Source organism: Sinocyclocheilus grahami, unplaced genomic scaffold, assembly GCF_001515645.1.
Source record: "Sinocyclocheilus grahami isolate Dianchi unplaced genomic scaffold, SAMN03320097.WGS_v1.1 scaffold394.1, whole genome shotgun sequence".
In the NCBI taxonomy this organism is placed as follows: domain Eukaryota; kingdom Metazoa; phylum Chordata; class Actinopteri; order Cypriniformes; family Cyprinidae; genus Sinocyclocheilus; species Sinocyclocheilus grahami.
Window position 1 is genome coordinate 1310386 of NW_015505573.1, and position 21481 is coordinate 1331866.

Below are 21481 nucleotides of genomic sequence, written 5' to 3' on the forward strand. Positions count from 1 at the left end.
AAAATACAATGGTAAAGTACCATGGCACTTTTGATGTGTTGTTAAAAATGAATATAATACAAGCGTAAAATGATTGAAAACAATAGACTATATATGATATGTACAAGCAACATACACTGTATCAAACAATATATTTATACCATATACCACAGTTATTTACAGTCACCTGAAGTGTTTAATATTTGCATTTTAATTACCCCATAATTACAATAATGCAAAAATCATATAAGATTTAAATTGTAAAATATTTGGTGTAGGCCTACTGCCTTCAATTTATGGTGATATTATATTACAGTAATTGTAATATTGTGAAAAAATTACTTTTAAAGTAAACAGTAAAATGAGGAAACATCACATATCATGTAAGATATTATGACAAATATTTATGGCCTTCAAATTAAAGATTTAATTCCCTCTCAAATGGGAACTCTACGCTGCGTTCCCCAGAGGGCACTATGGGGAATGCTTCTGGCATGACTGGTGTCTGAAGCATGAGTCTAAACACGACAATGAACTTGACATTGGCAGGCGGCAACCTATGACATCACAACTGGTGAGGCCCAGAGTATGAAAGGGCACCTGTAAAATGCGTCACCCTCTTTCTTGTCTTCAGGAGACCGTTTGTTTCAGTGTGTGTCTAAACAGGCAAACTATGGCAAGCACTAGCTCCTCAAAATTTAGAAAGTGTGTTCATCCGTGTCAATGTTTCTTCACACCTGATGACACATATAATGTGCGTTATGTGCCTGGGTGAGGAGCATGCACGCTCAGTCCTTGAGGGGGCTGTTTGAATGCAATGCGAGCACTTTTCTTTGAGAAAGCTTCGTTCTCGTCTGTCCCTTTTCTTGAGGGAATCGGGACAGCCATCTGCACCTCGCACTTCAGGACCCACTGGAGCCGAGGCGAGTAGGAGACTGCAATCATAGGGTTCGCAGGTGGAGCTTGCTGATAAGTTTGAGAAAGGTATGAATAGAGTGAGCTGCCGGATGATGATGTGCTGTCTCTTACATCATCTGATCCGGCAGCGAGCGCACTCCTCGCCTCAAGCCAAGTTGAACAGGAAGAGGCTGCTGAGATTGACGTTGTCTCTGAGCACTCACAGCCCGCCTGCCCAACATTAGATGAGTTGTTGGTTATGTCTCGTGCCACGGAAATGTTAGATTTGCCATGGAAGCACGAGCCCCCTTGTGGCTGCCTCGATGAACTCTTTTTTTTGTCAGAACATAACCGCCCAGCTCGTACGAGTCTTCCCTTTTCTCCCAGATATTCACACTGAGGTGCTTATTCTGCTCGCATTCATTATTCACAGGCAAACAATGCTGATGTGGAGGGGATGCAGGAATATGGTTATGTGTCGATGCCTCCAAATGAAGAGACGCTGGCTAGCTATCTCTCGGTTGGCGAGGCATCCACATTGAAGATGTTGTCTCTGCTGACTAAGTCGCTGTGTGTTACATTAAAGCTGAATGGCAGAGCATATGCGGCAGCGGGTCAGGCTGGGGAGGGCTTTGCACATGATGGCCATGCTGCAGGCCTACCAGGCTGACCTGCTGAAGGACCTGGACCAGGGACTCTCCTCGGAGGTGGTGGAGGAGCTGCGCCGTACCCCAGATTTGGCTCTCTGTGCCACAAAACAAACTGCTGCAGCGATCGGCCTATCCATGGCTACAAAGAGACATATTTGGGTTAACCTGGCAGACATCGAGGAGAAGGAGAAAAGTCTTCTCCACGATGCTCCGGTTTCGCCTTCCAAGCTTTTCAGCACATCCTTCGAGATGGTGGTTGGGAAGTTTTGGGAGGCGAAGGTGCGCTCCGCGGCTTTTAAAACCTTTATACCGCACCGGTCCAGGTCTAAGCCTCAAGCCTATGGTGTTTTTGGCAGCATGTTTATTTCCATAATCTGCCTTACTGATGGTTCAGCATTAGAGGCTGGTTGTGAATGCGTCATCTATTTCGGACAGTTTACTAAGTAGTAGGGTCTCTGTGAGTCTCCTTAGTTATTGCTTTTGCTCTGCAAGATGTCCTGATTGTGGGGCACAGTTTGGTCTCCTCTCAATTTCCTCTTCTCATTATGCTGAGACCTTCGCACCTAGAGCTCGATCATCTACTGCGAGTGTCATCAGGCCTCATCTCGCTACAGAGAGTTCTTTCTTTGAGGCCTCCGTTCGCCAGAGCTCCGGTAGGCTCCTGAGCTCCTAAGCGTGGGACGTAGTGAGGCCTCCTTTCGTTTTAGAGAGTCATCATGCTAAGCCCTCGGCTTGGTATTGGCTAGGTAGTATGGAGTGCTACTAGGCTGCCTCTCACTGAGAGATATTATATTTAGGCCTGAGGCTGCTGAGGTCTCTATTCCTACAGTTCGGCCATCTACTGCGAGTGTCGTCAGGCCTCCTTTCGCTACAGAGTTATTTCTTTGAGGCCTCCGCTCATCAGAGCTCCGCTAGGACAGAATCTGTGAGTTGTAGGCTCTTTGTGAGCCTCCTTATAGGATGTCCTGAGCGTGGGGCATAGTTAGGCCTCCTCTCATTTTAGAGAGTTGTCATGCTGAGGCCTCCGCTCATAGAGCTCGATCATCTACTGTGAGTGTCGTCAGGCGTCCTCTCACTACAGAGAGTTATTTCTTTGAGGTCTTTGGCACTCATCCCTTCAGCATGGCGGCGTGGGTATACAGTTCCCCATAGCACCCTCTGGGGGATGCAGCGTAGAGTTCCCATTTGAGAGGGAACGCATGTAACCATGGCTCCCTGAGAAGGGGAATGAGACGCTGCGTCCCTTTTCCATGCTTCAGGAATTTCTGCACGTCTCCTTCAGACACGAAGTGGATGACGTATTTTACAGGTGCCCTTTTATACACTCGGCCACACCAGTTGTGACGTCATAGGCTGCCGCCTGCCAATGTCATGTTCATTGTCATGTTTAGACTCATGCTTCAGACACTGTTCATGCCAGAGGCATTCCTGATAGCGCCCACTGTGGGACGCAGTGTCTCGTTCCCCTTTTCAGGGAACCATGGTTACATGTGTACCCTGAGACGTTTTCTTAATTTTATGCAAAATATAATTCTATATAATTTTCTACTCTATATAAATACATAACGTCCGAAATTAAATGACCTTATTTAACAATTAACCTCTGGCACAAATTGGAAAGTAAATTAGTTAAGTGTTGAGTGCAATCTGAAACATTATGAAAAATAATAGTGTGTGTGCATAAAACAATATTTCTTCTATTTTGTTCAATACACTCAACATAAAGAAGCACAAATACTTAGTGGATTGAAACATTGACTTTATTTTTTTTCCCCCTAAAAAAGGATCAAATATACAGTTGATATAATTTAATATGCATACATACAATATTGCTACATGCAAAGTAACTAGAAAGTTTGATCAGAAAGCTATGATGAAATGGTTAAAGTAGCTGCGGGAGAAGCTCAGGAGATTACAGTGCTCTTATACGTCTCTTAATAACAACAGTATAGAGAGAAGACATACATTCATCAGTTGAACTTTGAGGGACCTAAGATGTGACTCTAAAGCAAAGTGGTGCAATTCAGGGCCTGTATGTTCAAAGCATCTCAAAGTGCACAACACTGCTCCAGGATCAGATCTTCCCATTTCAGTCACAATATAAAACAACACAAATGACTTTGAGATGCACTTTGTCAATATGGCCTGCTTGGAGTAAGCAATTCATTACCAGACAATGCAGCTGTTTTTTTTTCTGATTGAGTCAGCTATATGAAATTTAATCTGTACATATTACAAATCATGTTAGAAACTATGTATTTGCATAAAACAATGAATGAGATATTAAGTGATTTGGGTATCTGTGCTTGATACAGATTTGATTATTGTGGTAGTGTTAAGCCACAAATAAAGACATTCACAATGATTCAAGAAGAAACAGAAAGGAGAACAAGCTCCAAAAACATCAAGCAATGTTTTTTTTTTCCATTTTGTTTTTGTAACGCATTTACTGAAAAATGACAAATAGCATAAAATCAACTATGGTGTCAGATTTGGAAGCTGTTAGTTTAAAAGTAGTATTTCCACAGCTAATGAAGCCATGAAACACAGGTTAAGTGTGTTAAAGCAGATAGAAAGAATGAATTCACAGGTTAAAACAAATTCATTATAAAATATGACAATTGAGGCATAAAAAGGTATTGCCTATAATTCTAGCTATTGCTGGTTTGGTTTGGTGAATATTACTCTTTGGTCAGTTAAACTGTAAACCTCTAGAATCCACGATGACACGATTCGCAGTATTGATGTAAAAATGTAGTTCTATGGTCTATATTATTTGGCTTTCTAATACACAAAACATAGAGAAACCTGTGTATTACTACAACTGAACATAAACAATCCGAAAGTGTGTGTGTGTGTGTGTGCAGCCAGACTAAAAACGATCTGAATCTTTTAGATGTTTAACACCGTATCTACACCAGACACCTGCAACAAAACTAAATTACTCCGGTCATAATCAACGGAGTTGTCTGCACTGCGAGCACCTGATGTGGACGCTCGCTTCTCCATTTCATATCTAAAATGAAGTGATTTTATTAAAAAATATCATTTGCTCAATTTCTTTGTTATAAATTGTATTCTTTAGAGGTTTAAATAAATTCTGACCGTTATATCAAAAGCAAGCTCATGATGTTTCTGATCTGACAATCATTTTTTATTTTCATCCATATGCAGATGCAGTTGTAGGAATACGGACATATGTAAAATGTATTATAAATTTAATCAAACGCAAAATCAATTCTATAATGGATTTCTATTGAAAACAATTTTCAAGTGATTTTATTATCATTTTGCTAATCGCTTAAGTTCAGCCTTCTATACTAATTTTAATGATTTTTTTTATTTCTAACAACATGCATGTGCAGTTGTAGGAATACAAACATATGCAATATTAACAATAAAGTTAATCGTATGCAAAATACATTTTTATAATGGATATCTGTAGAAAAATATATTTTTAAATGTTATCGTCATTTTAATAATTGCTGAAGTCTAGCCTGCTGGTCTGACTTATTAATTTAAATAATTTAGTTATGTCTAACCATAAGCATATGCAGTTGTACGAATACGAACATACATCAAATTATTAAATCAATCACATGCAAAATCAATTTAATGCATTTCTGTTAAAGATATTTTTTGTCTGATCGATTGTCATTTTAGTAATCGTCGATTACTGAAGTCTAGCCTCGAGCTTCCTGCTGACTGTGAACGTATCCAGTAGATTTCTAACAACATGCATGTGCAGTTGTAGGAATACAAACATATGCAATATTAACAAAGTTAATCGTATGCAAAATACATTTTTATAATGGATATCTGTAGAAAAATATATTTTTAAATGTTATCGTCATTTTAATAATCGCTGAAGTCTAGCCTGCTGGTCTGACTTATTAATTTAAATAATTTAGTTATGTCTAACCATAAGCATATGCAGTTGTACGAATACGAACATACATCAAATTATTAAATCAATCACATGCAAAATCAATTTAATGCATTTCTGTTAAAGATATTTTTTGTCTGATCGATTGTCATTTTAGTAATCGTCGATTACTGAAGTCTAGCCTCGAGCTTCCTGCTGACTGTGAACGTATCCAGTGCAGACGGCCTCAAGTTGTTGCGATGTCGGCCGCTTCCAGTGTAGACACAGACGTGTTTGAATAGACCCTTGCTTTGTGTACGACTTACTCACCAGCCATCGTGAAACGTTCCCATCTGCTACTTCCAACAAATCCTCTAAGCAGCTGTCTACTTCACCTTCCTACTTTAGTTTTTCTACACCGATTTGATAGTGAAACATCTGTATAATACATTCACAAGGTAGACAGCTGGCAGGATTGGGTGTCAGGTGTCTGGCAGTATCGTTCAGACACGCGTGCAAGACACGAGTGCCACCCGTGCCTCTACCCCGAGTCTCGTGTGCAATCTCGCACGACTCGAACTCTTTTGGCTGCCGCATGCTCTCCATCCAGGCGGGAATTCTGGAGCACTTTTCATCTGTGGCTTCTTTTGTTTTCTTTTTCATCCTCTGTCTCTGTCAGAAGAACATGTACTGGTTGTCGATGGCTCTTTTGCGCCCCCTGTTGGGAGGCTCCAGTTCGTAGTCAGAGTCCCGGTTGGACAGTAGGGGCGGCAGCGGGTTGGGGTGGCGGAGCAGGTTTCTGCGGCCCACCGACTCGCTCCGGCGCAGGGGGACGGGAACGGGGCGATCTGGAAACGAAAGGGGCATGTGGTGCTGGAGCGCGGCTAATGCTGAGGACTGGGCAGTGGAGGGGCTGGAGCGAGGGCAAGAATCGGGACTACAGTGAGCCAGACTCGGCTCTGAGCTCCAGTGAGAGAAGGGCACCAATAATGGAGAGCCAATAGCCGAACTCTGACCTAGAGAGATGCAAGAGAAAATATTAACGCAAAAGTGAAATATTTCCTGAGCATCAAATCAGCATATGTGACCCTGAAGCACAAAACCAGTTTCAAGTCGCTGGGGGATATTTGTAGCAATATGTGTCAAAATTATAGATTTTTCTTTTATGCCAAAAATCATTAGGATATTAAGTAAAGATCATGTTCCATGAAGATATTTTGTAAATTTCCTACTGTAAATATATTAAAACGTAATTTTTGATCAGTAATATGCATCGCTAAGAACTTCATTTGGACGACTTTAAAGGCGATTCTCTCAATATTTAGATTTTTTTTTTGCACCCTCAGATTCCAGATATTCAAATAGCTGTATCTCTGCCAAATATTGTCATATCCTAACAAACCATACAATCAATGGAAAGCTTATTTATTCCGCTTTCAGATGATGTATAAATCTCAATTTCAAAAAATTGACCCTTATGACAGGTTGTGTGGTCCAGGGTCACATTTTAGAATGATTTCTGAAGGATCATTTGACACTGAAGACTGCAGTTATGATGCTGAAAATTCAGCTTTGCATCCCAGGAATAAATTACATCTTAAAATATATTCAAATAGAAAACAGTTATTTGAAATTGTAATAATATTTCACAATATTCCTGTTTTTACTGAATTTTTATCAAATAAACCCAGCCTTGGTGAGCAGAAGAGACTTCTTTTATAAACAATGACCCCAAACTTTTGAATGGTAGTGTACTGTATTCTTACAATGATGTCCATCAAAAGAAATGATTATGGATAGAAATCATGAACTAGATTATAGCCGTATTTTACTTCATACACTAAACATTTTAAATCTACCCGACAATAAACCTCAATATACTCCCTATATCCCATAGAGGGCATTGTCTTCACATTCACAACCTCTACAAGTATCACAGCGTGTTTGAAGTATATTCTGTAGAAGTATGTGCAGGACGTTAGTAAAATGTGTACATGTATGTGTGTGATAAAACATGGTATTAGGCTTTGTGTATATGTGTGTGTGCACTTGACCGCATTTTTACAGCTTGTGAGGGAGGGACTGCAGGAAACAGAAACTTGATGGCAGGTTAGTCTGAAGTCATAGTGTCTGCAGTTCTGATGATATGCGTTTGTGTGTTTGAGAGAAGGCATGTTTCCTTGTGTCAAGTCTCACAGAACTACTAAAACCCATCTAAACCACAAAGCACAAGAGGAAAAATGGTGTGTGTGTGTGTGTGTGTGAGAAAGAGACAGAGAGACAAGAAAGAAACTACATGCATGTTTTTAGCTGCTTGAACATTCCAGATCAATAACTGCTACGTAATATATTATTTTTTATTATATACCATTCTACATTATATTTTAACTGTGCAGTTCTAAACAGTGTATGATCACATAAACTAGATTTATACAGTTTTATTATGCTTTTTAATGTGGTTTACAAACAAAATCCAAAATTGATTCTTGCCAAGTGACAAATGTGTGAAAAAAATGGCATTGGGTGACTAAATCAAACACAGTTACTCGCCATTATGACCTGCAAAATCACATGCTTTACATCAGACTGTGAAAATGACTCAGAAGTGATTCAAATCAAGTCGTCTACTAAGAAAACATCTGTTGTGACTCGAGTAACATTTTTTGCATGTGCAAAAGGATGTTTAAAGGACTTTTTTTCCTCCAAAACGTCACATTGTGGCATTTATGTATTATATTGCTCATATTAGGCCAGCAGAACTTTTCACAAGTGAAGTTTCACATAAATTACTCGTTCATCTTGTGTGTGCAATTTCTGTGAATGATGCATTAATCTGCTCGGTTGTCACAATTACGCAAAATGTTATTATAATAGGGTCAAATATGCATTGTTAATAAAAACAATGCAAAATACAGTCTCACCTGTGTGAGTGGGGTTTACCCGCACATAATTGGCCAACATAACTTCACACGCAGCGCCGCACTCCAGCGGGATCGGACAGTTGCGGAAGTGACTCAGCATGTCCATGACTGATGGGAAACGCAGGTGCTGCACACGACACTGACCCCATTCAGTTAAAGATAGACGCAAATGCTGCAAAGGAAGAAAAACAGTGGAAAATGCAATATAAATACAGACATGAACAGAAAGATGTGCAACAGTCATTGTGATGTTATCCTTACACTCTTAAAAAATAAAGGTGCTTCACGATGCCATAGAAGAACCTTTTTGTCTAAATGGTTCCAAAGAACCTTTAACATCTGAAGAACCGTTCTGTTTGGCAAAAGGTTCTTTGTGGCGAAAGAAGGTTCTTCAGATTATAAAAACGCAAGAAAGAGATGGTTCTTTAAAGAACCTTTGACTGAATGGTTCTTTGTGGAACCAAAAATGGTTCTTCTATGGCATCGCTGTGAAGAACCTTTTGAAGCACCTTTATTTTTAAGAGTGTACTAAGCAAAAAGGAAAGCACCAATATAAAGATCTGATATACTTGATACTTCTACAATAATTTTAATAAATAATTGAACAATAATTATTTTTATGTAATGACTAATACTAATATGATGGCCAATCTTATGCATATAAATGTAATAAGAAAAAGAAAGAAAGTATTCAAACAATATAAAGCACAGCAAAAAGGAAAAAAAGACATAAAATCTATTAATGCTTTTAAAACCATCAGAAAAAAACTGAATAGGAAAACATATTCCCTGTTTAGCAGCCTAAACATGATACCAATGAAAGAAACATAAATAAAAATAAACAATTATGAAAAAATGTATGTATATATATATATATATATATATATATATATTACCCATTTTTTCATTATTTAATATTACTATTATAATAACAACTTTTTTTTTTATTATACTATTTATAATATTATATCATTTTATTAATATAAAATATATAAATACATATCAATTAATAATAAAGAATAAACTGGTCACTGATATTGTATAATCCTTAATGAAAAGAATGAAATGATTTTGTCATTCGTGATAATGATGATGATGATGATGAGGATGATTAGGCCTCGTTACCTTTGCTCTGCCCTGGTAGTTAAACGTGAGGACGTAGTCTCCCCTCCGCGTCTCGCTCTGTCTCACGAGGAAGTTCCCATGACCGCTGACCCCGGCATGCTGTACAAGGTAGGCAGCCCGCACACGTGATATGGGCCCATGGAACCATGGGTAAGAGGACAGGAAGTGATCCGTTTTATTGTAGGCGTACTCTGCGAGTCCAAAACCCAGAGAGCCTGCGGAGACACACACACGAGACAGAAAGTTTACAGACATCAGAGCAGTCGATTACGGTGCAAAATAATTTAATCGCATCTATTCGTTTATAAAAACAATGAAAAACTATGCAGAAAATGTAACTGTCACACGATTTAAAAAGTAGAACCAAAACATATGAACAATACAGATGCCATTACATCAAAATTGACAGTTTTTGGTCCAGTTTACACCACGTTAGTCGAATCAACCACAAATGTCTCATTTTGAGCTGAATTCGTAGTTATTTTAGAGTAGTTGCATTAATCTAAGTGTTGATGAGTGAGAGAGGGTAAGAGTCTGTGTGTGTGTGTGTGTACGTGACTCACCCTGGCCACCGGGCTCTGTGCTCCCTCTGAGAGCTGCGTTGAGCGAGTCGCTAACAGGAAACGGTTCTCCATCCACACTATCTGACCTGGAATCACACACACACACTCTCATAAACATCTATGAACTTCTTTAACTGCATAAAGAAGTGGTCACAGAATGTCACGCAGTCAATAACATCACATCACATATGCTCAGGTATGTCAACAAAAACACCATGAACATCACGAACACACACCAAAGCAAAGCTTTCAATAACGAGATGATAACTTTTTTTTCCATGCATACAGTGGCACTAACAATCATGTGGACCCTTAAGTAACACTCAAATGTGTGAATGTCATTACGTTACAAAGTATAAAACCAGTTCTTTATTTTAAAGAACTTCAATTTCATTTCAATTCAAGTTTATTTGTATAGCACTTTTCACAAACTTTTTTTTTCCTACTACTAGTTTCACTTCTGTTTCAGTTTTTTATAACCATTTCTTACTATGTGTCAGTAAGTTGTTATTTTAGCATGTGTGTTTGCCTCAGTATTATTTTTATTTTTTTAGGATTACTGATAAACTAATGTAGTTTGATTTGTATTAGTTATCTATTTTAGTTTTAGTTACAGTTGTAGTAATGTCATTTTATTAGTTTTTTTATTTTGTGTCTATATAGGCTTTTTATTAAGTTTTAGTTTTAATTAATTTGAGCTATTTCAGTACTTCAACATACAAAATGGAAATGAAATAACATATATATATATATATATATATTGAATGTATTTATATATATATATATATATATATGTATGTGTGTGGCTGTACATACACATGTAAGTTAGTTGTTTTTATAAAAGCGTCTGCTAAATGACTAAAAGTAAAAGTAAAGTAAATACATTTTTACTGATAAACTATAAAATTTATTATTTTAATTATTTTTAAATGGTTACATTATTTTAACAGATTTCTATTTAAGTACATTTCATTGTTAATATGATTATAAATGATTAATTATTATTTCACATTTTGAATTCAATTTAGTGTAAAACGTCTTCAAATAATCAAAATAGGGATTTTAAAAGTTATAAAGTTAGAATTTAAAAATTCTGGTTTATTTGTCATTTTGGAAATGGAAGATCAAGATCAACGCATTGCATTGTGGCATACATTTTTCTGTGTAGTATACTCAGTTGTATTCGTAACTTGGCAAATGTAGTAGGACATTCATATATTTCTTGCAAAAAGACAATTTTGATGCTGCTTTTACTATGCATATTGTAGAAATAGTGTGTGTGTGTATATATATATATATATATATATATATATATATATATATATATATAAATAATTATAAATAGAAAGTTACAATATATATTTATAATTAATATATTAGATAATATAATTATATAAATTATAAATGAAAATATAACATTTAAATTAAAAGGTTTCTAATTCATAAATAAAATAATAAAAAAGTAAAATCTGGTGAAAAACTGGGAGAAAATTGTGACTAATTAAAAATAAATAAATAAATAAATAGGAATGGAATGGAATGAATACAACAAGAATAGGATCTTATAGGATGAGAATTAGAAAAGCAGACGTCGTTTTGAAACCTATAGGGACGAAGTGAAGGAAAGGACAGAGGAAGAGAGAGAGAGCAAGACGCGGGGAGGGGTGTTTGGGGAAGTTGCGGGAGAAAGCAGCACAAAAGCTTTTGGTTCGAGTCAGGAAATGTGTTGTGTAATTCTTGGACAAGCTAAAACCCTATTGTATATGATGCTCTTATGTCAAGATGAACGCATACACACAGGGTGGACCAAAAAAAAAGGTTAAAAAAAAAAAGCCAATGAGAGAGAGAAAAAAAAAAGAGAGAAGGGGGCATGGAGAGAAAGGAGGCCATGAGATGTGCTGAGTCGAGTTCTTGAGATTCTTAGTAATCAGAATAACAGGAAGACCTCACTCTCGTTCTCTCTCTCTCTTCCTAAAACTCACATTGATATATTCACACAGACTTGAGTTCTCAGTACCCTCACACCAATAAAAGGAAATGAAACAGATGCGTACACACACACACACACATTTTGTGAAAGACCTAGCATGTGCAGAACACACAGATGGTGTGTGCGGACATGTCTGCAAGCAAACAAACCGACTGATGTCTAAATTAAGACTTATAAAAATACTAAAATATGTGAGAACCCAAACTATGTGGATTTCTTTAGCAGTAGCACTAAGTTTAGTTTAGTTAAAATAGAGCTGTTTTATTCTGTGTGTGTGTGTGTGTGAGAGTGTATGTATGTGTGTAAAAGAGGAACTGAGTGGGTTTTCTCAGTAGGGGAATGACAGGAACTTTTGCAGATGTCTGGGATCTTCAGAGATAAGTTTAGTTCAAACGCAGAAAGCGTCGCTCTCACCTGCTGCTGGTGATGCATTCTCTGAGCTCTGTGGTCCAAGAGCTCACCTGCTGCTCATTATCAGCCTCAAATATAAAACTACCCGGATGACCAGTAACCTGTGCGGCGAACAGAGGAAAAAACTAAACACATGAACCAGCAGAACAAAAGAAAATAAAAGATTTAGAAATTAACTTGACCATTTGGTGAGGGATTCAACAAATTTTTTTTATTCATACCAAATACAGTGTCTGACTGAGTTACTGCTTGGGCCGATTAATTGACTGCTTTTCGATTATTATCTGCATCATGTTTTACAATATTTGTGGTGAATTTGAAGTAAGATTAGAAAAAAAATGCTAAAAAATAAATAAAATAATATAAATATATACAGTGGGGAAAAAAAGTATTTAGTCAGCCACCAATTGTGCAAGTTCTCCCACTTAAAAAGATGAGAGAGGCCTGTAATTTTCATCATAGGTATACCTCAACTATGAGAGACAAAATGAGAAAAAAACACATACACCATGTAGTAATAATTATTATTAAGTCATAAAACATTTTATTTAAATATATAAACCTATTACTAACATGTATAAATCCAAAATTAGATTAGATTTTTGATTTGTACATTTTAGCAAAAGGTTTATAGTTTCTCAATTATAATGAGGTCATAAAAGCTTTTATTTAAATATATACATTCCAAAATACTATTCCATGTAGTCATCATAAAAGCTTTTATTTAAATATATACATTCCAAAATACTATTCCATGTAGTCATCATAAAAGCTTTTATTTACATGTATAAACCTTTTACTTAAATATATACATTTAGAATTACTATTCCAAATTCTATGAGGCCATAAAAACTGCATGCATAGTAATTAAGTTGGCTTACTGATTTAATATTTAAGATTATTATTATTTTTCTATTATCTCCTCCTAGAGCTTTCAAGCTACATTCACCAAACTCGGGACAGACCTTCAGACTGATCTGACTAGTGTGCTATATCTTTTCTAACTGATCGGAAAAATGATGATTAAAACTGGGAAAAATCCCATAGACTTACATTGACGGAATGTTCAAATGAGCCAAGACTCATCAAGCTCCAGCTGATAGACTTTCAAATCTAAACACACTGAAGCCCATTAGACTCAACTTGAGCTGCCATTCTATGTACTATTTCTAAGATACTGAGATTCATTCAAACTCATCTATCTATCTATCTATCTATCTATCTATCTGGATTTAACTGGTTTTAGCTGGTTTTTAGCTTTTGTTGCTAAATCAGCTGGGTTTAGCTGGTTTTTAGCTGGTTTCACTAAATGACCTGGTTTTAACTGTTTGCTTTTTACTGAATCAACTTGTTTTAAGCCATTTTTTGCTAAATCAGCTGGTTTTAACTTGGTTTTTAGCTGTTTTTTTTGTTGTTAAAACAGCTGGTTTTAGATGGTTTTAAGCTGATATTTGTTAAATTATCTGTTTTTTTTTTCTTTTAAGCTTTTGTTGCTAAATCAGCTGGTTTTAGCTATTTTTCTAAATCTAACTTTTGTAGTTTTAGCTGGCTTTAAGCAAAACTGAAAACCTTTAAACTAAAACTTTAAAACTACTTCAAACTTTCTGGCTAGGCTTTTTCAAGCCAACTTGAGGTTTGTCTACAAACTTTTTTATGTAGTTATAAATATCATATCGTTTTATATAGAGAAAAGCCTGTTGCACCACACAAGGCGCTGCCATCAACAACGGCATTATATTGGCCATCAGCCACTGCTCTCTAGATATCAGCAGAGACCAAAGGAAAACACATTTTGGTCGACCACTAATCATGACCAGTGGGTTCCAAAAATGACGAGTTGTTAAAATGGCTCTATTTTGCATTTTTCTATTTAATAATTATTGTATTATAAAACCCGATGATCATGTTCTCCAGCATGATTTGAGTTGTTCCAGAGAGCTTCAACAGAAGAACCAACTGTACAAGAGTCACATAATCAATGACACTCATTTACTTGATAATGAGTCCTAAAAATAGCGCACAATCTAGAATATTTCTTATTCATTTTTACATTATAGAGTGAAGGTCCTAAAAAAAATTAACTTTTGGACCCTTCTTTATATATTATATAGTTCCATAATTATATGTAAATGTAATCAAATGTAATGATCATTGATTTATTGCATGCAATATTTACTTAAATCTGCACTAAAATCATCATGAAAACAGGACGTGCCTATACACAATCTTAAAATGGCCTAATATCATCCAAATGAATCAGCCTGGTAAATATATTAGTTTATCAATAAAATGAACCAGTGTGTAATTCATGACTGTGTGTCTTTGTTCACCTTTAAGACAAATGTGTTCATGTTGTCTGGCATCTCTAGGCGATTACAGCGTCGAATCTCTTGGATGTCCGAACAGGGTACAGTGAGCTTTGGCGTTTTGTAGTCCTAAAACATAAACAAAGCACAACAAATTAAAATAATTAGTTAAATAATGTCTTTAGGAACATTTAATTCCATATATAAATTCACAATTATTGTGCTTGCATATTGTCTTTATATTTGGGGTAAGTCGTGGCCCAATGGTTAGAGAGTCGGACTCGTAACCCAAAGGTTGTGAGTTCGAGTCTCAGGTCCGGCAGGAATTGTAGGTGGGGGGAGTGAATGTACAGCGCTCTCTTCCACCTTCAATACCACGACTTAGGTGCCCTTGAGCAAGGCACCGAACCCTCCACCACAGCGTAAATGGCTGCCCACTGCTCCGGGTGTGTGTTCATGGTGTGTGTGTTCACTGCTGTGTGTGTGCACTAAGGATGGGTTAAACGCAGAGCACTAATTCCTAGTATGGGTAACCACCATACTTGGCCTCATGCCACTTCACTTTTTTTATTTTTACTGCTCTTGTAAATGCATTGCAAATGCATGTACGGTAGCAACGTTTTGTCTTGAAAAAGTTTCTCTTCTCCATTTCTCTTTGTAAATGCATGAAAACTGCTACTAAACTTTTTCAGATTTCCACAAAACCAACTCTGACATTGCATTATAAGAATGATAAGACTTATTACTCAAGGACTTCTCTACTGTTTATATTATTCTCATTTGTGAGATAAAAGTGTCTGCTAATTAAACGCAAATGCAAAATTTGACATTGAGCAATAAACTGTGAATTGAATGGAAGTCCAGTTTTCACCACTGAATAAAATAAAAGAGGTAATTGCCATTTTTATATCACAATTCTGACTTTTCCCCCCTCACAATTAGGGGTTTGTATCGCACTTTTTTCCTTGTAAACTCAGAATTCTGACTTTTCTACATCTCGCAATTCTGACTTTTTCTCTGAATTCTGAGTTTACATCTCGCAATTCTGACTTTTTCTCTGAATTCTGAGTTTATATCTCACAATTCAGTTTTTTCTTTCCTGTGGTAGCTTGTTACCGCCACAGGATAAAATAGTAAAACTAGGCAATTGTGACTTTTTATATCACAATTCTGACACATTCAGATATAAACTTACAATTCTGAGAAGAAGAAAAAAGTCAGAACTGTGAGATATAAATTTACATTTGCAAGAAAAAAAAGTCAGAATTGTGAGATGAAAAGTTGCAAATGACTTTCTATTTTTTTTACCCCGTGGTGGAAACAAGCTTCCATAGATGTGGACTCTCATACTGACACAAAACCAAAAGTTTCTTTATAAATAAATAAAATATAATAATGCAACATTCAAATATACAATCTGACAAACAACAACTATTATCGATGATAAAACTCTCATACACTCTATGAATGTAGTCCAGTGTGGGTTTGAGCAGAGAGAGGGAGAAAAAAAAAAGAGGGGGGTGATTTTCTTGTTCTACTGGGATTAGCTAAAAATGTTCATCTGGAAATTAAGAGAGAATAGAGCAATTGACCTATGATCTGAAACCTTCGACCTACACACACACACACACACACACACACACCCAAATCTCCTTGGGAAAAAATGAGAGCAGATTCCGGGAAGTTGTGAGAGCCGCAAATGAATCCGGACGCTCAGAGCTGCAGGAATTTCCAGAGTGTATCCCGTCAGTTCTGACACACCAAAGATTTGGGATTGAATAAGCACTTTTTCTCTCAAACGAAATCTGTCATTTTGAGTGAGTCAGACTGAATCACGGCTTAAAATAGCTTCACATGCACAGGCTCATGCCAGATCAATGGTGCTGTAATATTACAATCTTTCCTCTTTGAACTGCAGTCAACTCTCACACAGAGAAGAGCAGAAAACACCACTGACTCATTCACATACGCATACAAACATGCACACGTCGGCACTAATTCCAGTAGAACAAGAAGTTATTGAAGTATTAAACACCACACACATACATGGTAGAACAGACAATTGGTTTCTCTTCTCCATTTCTCTTCACAAATGCATGAAATTTGCTACTAATCTTAGAGAAAATGAACAAAACAGAAATTCTGATACTGCATTATAAGAATTCTAATTATAAGAATACTAAAGAAGACTTAGGGCTCTATCATACATCCGGTGCAATGTGGTGCCAGGCGCGACGCAAGTGTTTTTTGCTAGTTTCAGCCTGATGCAGTAATCATTTTCACGTGCTGCACCACGTTGTTTAAATAGCAAATGCATTTGCGCCCATTTGTGCGCTCATGGGCGTGCTGGTCTGAAAACGAGGTGTGTTCAGGCACATTGTTGGCGCGTTGCTATTTTGAGACAACTGAAATGGACTGCGCCATTGACCAACTAAAACTTGGCCTAAAGTCAATGGCACAGTAGTTTTTTTGTTATTTAAAGGAGACATATTATGTCCCTTTTTACAATATGTAATATAAGTCTCTGGTGTCCCCAGAATGTGTCTGTGAAATTTCAGCTCAAAATACTCCACAGATCATTTATTATATCATTTTGAAAATGCCTATTTTGAGTGGAGGCAGAAACGCACTGTTTTTCGGGCTTGTCTCTTTAAATGCAAATGAGCTGCTGCTCCCCGCCCCCTTTCCTAGAATAAAGCTGCTCCATTACAGCTTGGACCTGCTAAAACATCTGTTTTGGTTCTGATTATCCTGTTTTTCGCGCTGAAATCATGCGTTTTAAACCATATTAGTTTAAACTTCTGATATACGGTTTTCTGAGCGCACACATCCAAAGCACACGGACAGAAAGCGGCTGTCACAGCATGCCAGTACTAAACTAAGTTCTCTTTCAAACACAAGTTTACGTTAAAAACACACGAGTTACAAAAAACAGTGGGTTAAGTCTGTGAAGGTACACAGCTGGGAAATAAATTGCATGTTTATTTTAGATCTGTGTGGCAGCAGCACCTGCAGCGTTTTCTCACATCCTCATCTGCATCTAACCGAACCACCGACTAGGGCGGGTCACATGGAGTGTGGCCTTTAAGTCAGAATTACCTTCTCTCCTAGGTTCACGAAATCGTCGTCCATAAAATGCATTGCTGTTCTGTGGTAAGTAGTCTTAAAGATTCCTAAATGCATCTACTTTCGGAAGGCCAAATAAAGTGCTTTTGCTTTCGCCTAGAAACACACAGCGTCTCCCTGACATGCTGCTTCAACACTAACTGCTGTTCCTGAAACCACACCTTCTTTCTTTGCATGCACATTTGGGCGGAATTATGGAAATATTTTCACATAGTGAGGTAGATATGTGGGGGCGTGTTAGAACGAGCCGTTTTAGGGGGGCGTGGCAGTGTCTTAACTTTGATAAAGAATATCTCTTTGGTTTTGAGACTTTAGTCTTTGCAACTTCAGGGATCTTATCTTTGCACAATCAGCTTGTAACACTCCAAAGAGAAAGGAAAACTTGAAATCACATCATATGACCCCTTTAAAAAGCGCGTTAGTATAGGCGGGTCCACAGCGCGCATACACTCTGCTCATTACACACACAGGGACGTACAGCAGCACTCAAGCATGCCAAATATAAAAATTAAAGGATTACAATGTAAGATTATTATTGTGTAGGCTACATAAATATAAAAATGCCTACATGTCATAATGGATAGTCATTGCCTGCATCAGAATTAGGCTACCTATTTGCTCGTGCACGAGCAGCTCCGTTTCCTCTCTGGTCTTTGCCTCTCAACACCTCTCAAGCTGTCTTTGCGCTTGCAAATTCCGCCGTGTAAATAGCAAATCCACCATGGCACGAGCGCAACTGGCTCTTAAAGGGGTCATTGGATGCTACATGCACTTTTACAAGTTGTTTGAACTGAAATGTGTGTTAGTGTGTGTACACAACCACCCTATAATGATAAAAATCCACCCAGTGTTTTTTTTTTAATCTACTAAAACCTTTACCCCTTTTTAAAATCGAGCCGATCTCAGATGCCTGTCTTTGTGATGTCACACAGACAGGTCCCTCCCACGATAGTTTGATTGACAGTAGTGTTTCAGCCCAGACTGGACTGGTGTCTTACCTTAGACCCGCCCTGAGTAAGCTGTCATCAGTCCGCCATTGTTTCACCGCCGGAGGAGATAAGACTCCTAAGTAGGGGTGTAACGATTAACTTGTTTTCTCGATGCATCGATTACAAACCCTGACGATGCAATGCATCGATCTTGAAAGGCTCGTTCTAACACGTCCAGTCCAGTCCGGGGTCGTCACATGTGGTTGCCGCTACTTCGTCGAATCCGCCGGCTGCACTGTTCTCATGCCCGCCGCCTCTGCTCACTCTAGTCCGGCCTCAGCTCAAGCTAGGCCGCCGCGTGTTTCGTTGTGAAAGCGAAACTACTTTGTTTGGTCTTCCAAAAGAGGACACGACTACAAATCAGTGGTTAAGTTGTATTTACAACACTGTTCCAGAACAGTTCAACCCAAATATTCATTTGTGTGCAGCACATTTTATGGAGGACTGTTTCCTGATCCTGTGAGAGTAGACTACAATGCCGGCAGTTCTGACTCACAGTCTGTAAGTACGTTTTCATTTAAAGGATTTGCCACTGACGATTCAAACGTGAGTTTTGAGCAGTGTAGAGTAGTTCTTGTTGTTTGTCATTTCTCCGATCACAAATGCAGACATAGTTATGTTTATGCGGCGCGATGCAACACAACGCGTAAAAAGACAGTATAAGTCATTATAATCAGTAATTATGTCCCCACTGGATGCAACAAATGCCTCGTTTATAATGGGTTTTCATGTTTTTTGTTTAGTTTCCTTTATTCCTATTTAGTGGGGAACAAATAAAAGTGAATAAGTGTAGGACTAAATCTGGTAAAATGTTACACATTGCTCTTTGTATTGTTGTAAAATACATTCATGAAAAACAAGTAAATATATTTATGTAAATATAGATTATAAAATGTAAAAAGATTTATTTTAAATGTATAGCAACATATGATAGATAGGACAGAACAAGAAATGCTATTAACAATCTTTCATTGCGCAAAGTATTATAATATGAAAGGCTCCAATTCAGAGCGGCACAAAGTGCTTTATGCGCATCCCGTGTGCAGAATGATGCGCTTGAAGCAACATGGAGTCACAATGTGCAGTGCTCCGCATAGAAAAGTTCAAAGCACAAAGGGAAGAGATATTGATGCGTATATCGCATAGATATATCTATGCGATATATCTATGTCCGTATCGGAGCCGATACCGATACGGAGTATCGGATCAGTGCATCCCTAATACATGTTTACAAAAAAAAGAGGGTTTAGACTAGTACACATACTGTTACAAACAAAAGACAATTAAAACTAGCGTGCATACTGTACATTTATACACAAAAGATGATTTTAACTAATATACATATTACAAACTAAATATTGTTTAAACTATGCATGTTTACAAACAAAAGGCAATTAAAACCAATATACATTAGTTTAAAAGAATTTAAACTAGTATACGTAAGGTTACAAACAAAACATGATTAAAACTAGGGCTGCAACAAACAAGTATTTTGATATTCAATTAATCTAACGATTATTACAATTAATTAATTGACTAATCGTTGATTATTTCACTGATTAATCAGTAGGCTTGGTTCTATTATTCTGCTTTTACAATTAGTTAAAATACCGAGTTATACATATTCTAACTAATAAATAAAACAAGGTAATCTCTTCAGCTTTGAAGTGAATGTCAAATGTCAAACAATTATATTACTATTGTAAAATTACAATTACTTTTACAATACAAATAAATATATTTGGCACACAATTATTGCATTATTGCAAAATTATGCATTATTGACAATATTTTCCTAATTAATGCTATACAGTTGCTTTGACACAATCTGTATTGTTAAAAGCGCTATATAAACAAAGGTGACAAAATGAGATGACAGACTTTATCATTCACCATTTAAAGGGGTCATATGATGCTGCTAAAAAGAACATTTGGTGTATTTGGTGTAATGAAATGTGTTTATGCGGTTTAAAGTAAAAAAAACAAAACATTATTTTCTACATACTGTGCATTATTGTTTCTCCTCTTTGCCCCGCCTTTTTGAAACGTGTCGATTTTTACAAAACTCATCGGTCTGAAAAAGCGAGGTGTGCTCTGATTGGCCAGCTATCCAGTGCGTTGTGATTGGCCGAATACCTCTAGCGTGAGACGGAAATATTACACCCCTCACCATACTGTGATGGTGTGTCCCAGCCGGAGCGACGAAACAAAAACATTAAAACCCATTACAAACGAGGCATTTGTTGCATCCAGTGGGGACATAAATACTGATTATAATGACTTATACTGTCTTTTTACGCGTTGCGTTGCATCGTGCCGTGTAAACATAAAACCCTGTCTGCATTTGTGATCAGAGAAATGACAAACAACAAGTGCTACTCCACACTGCCCAAAACTCGCGTTTGAATCATCAGTGGCAAATGATAAAAGAAAACGTACTTACGTGAGTCAGAACTGCCGGCATTTTAGTCTAACGTTACTCTCCCAGGATCAGTAAACAGTCCTCCATAAAATGTGCCGGCGATCCACAGCACTAAGTTGATGTATTTCCTCAGCGACCAGCACAGATCAGCTCTAGGCATGACGAAGCGGATATCGTCCTCTTTTGGAAGACCAAACAAAGTAGTTTCGCTTTCACAACGAAAAACACAGTGGCCTA

General features: G+C 37.3%; 1 protein-coding gene across 3 annotated transcripts in view; it reads right to left on the reverse strand.

Annotated features, from left to right (window-relative positions):
• Positions 1-5355: 5355 nt before the first annotated feature.
• The window catches only part of LOC107550292 (SH2B adapter protein 3-like), a 59032-nt gene continuing 42906 nt past the window's right edge, over positions 5356-21481 (reverse strand). For all 3 annotated transcript variants that reach the window (XM_016231556.1, XM_016231555.1, XM_016231558.1), the window contains exons 3-8: positions 14732-14836; positions 12405-12502; positions 10001-10086; positions 9438-9652; positions 8313-8484; positions 5356-6407 (exon numbers count right to left, since the gene is read on the reverse strand). In XM_016231556.1, coding sequence (XP_016087042.1) covers positions 6067-6407; positions 8313-8484; positions 9438-9652; positions 10001-10086; positions 12405-12502; positions 14732-14836 — 1017 coding nt within the window. In that variant the 3' untranslated portion in view covers positions 5356-6066. The remainder of the gene's footprint in view (positions 6408-8312; positions 8485-9437; positions 9653-10000; positions 10087-12404; positions 12503-14731; positions 14837-21481) is intronic.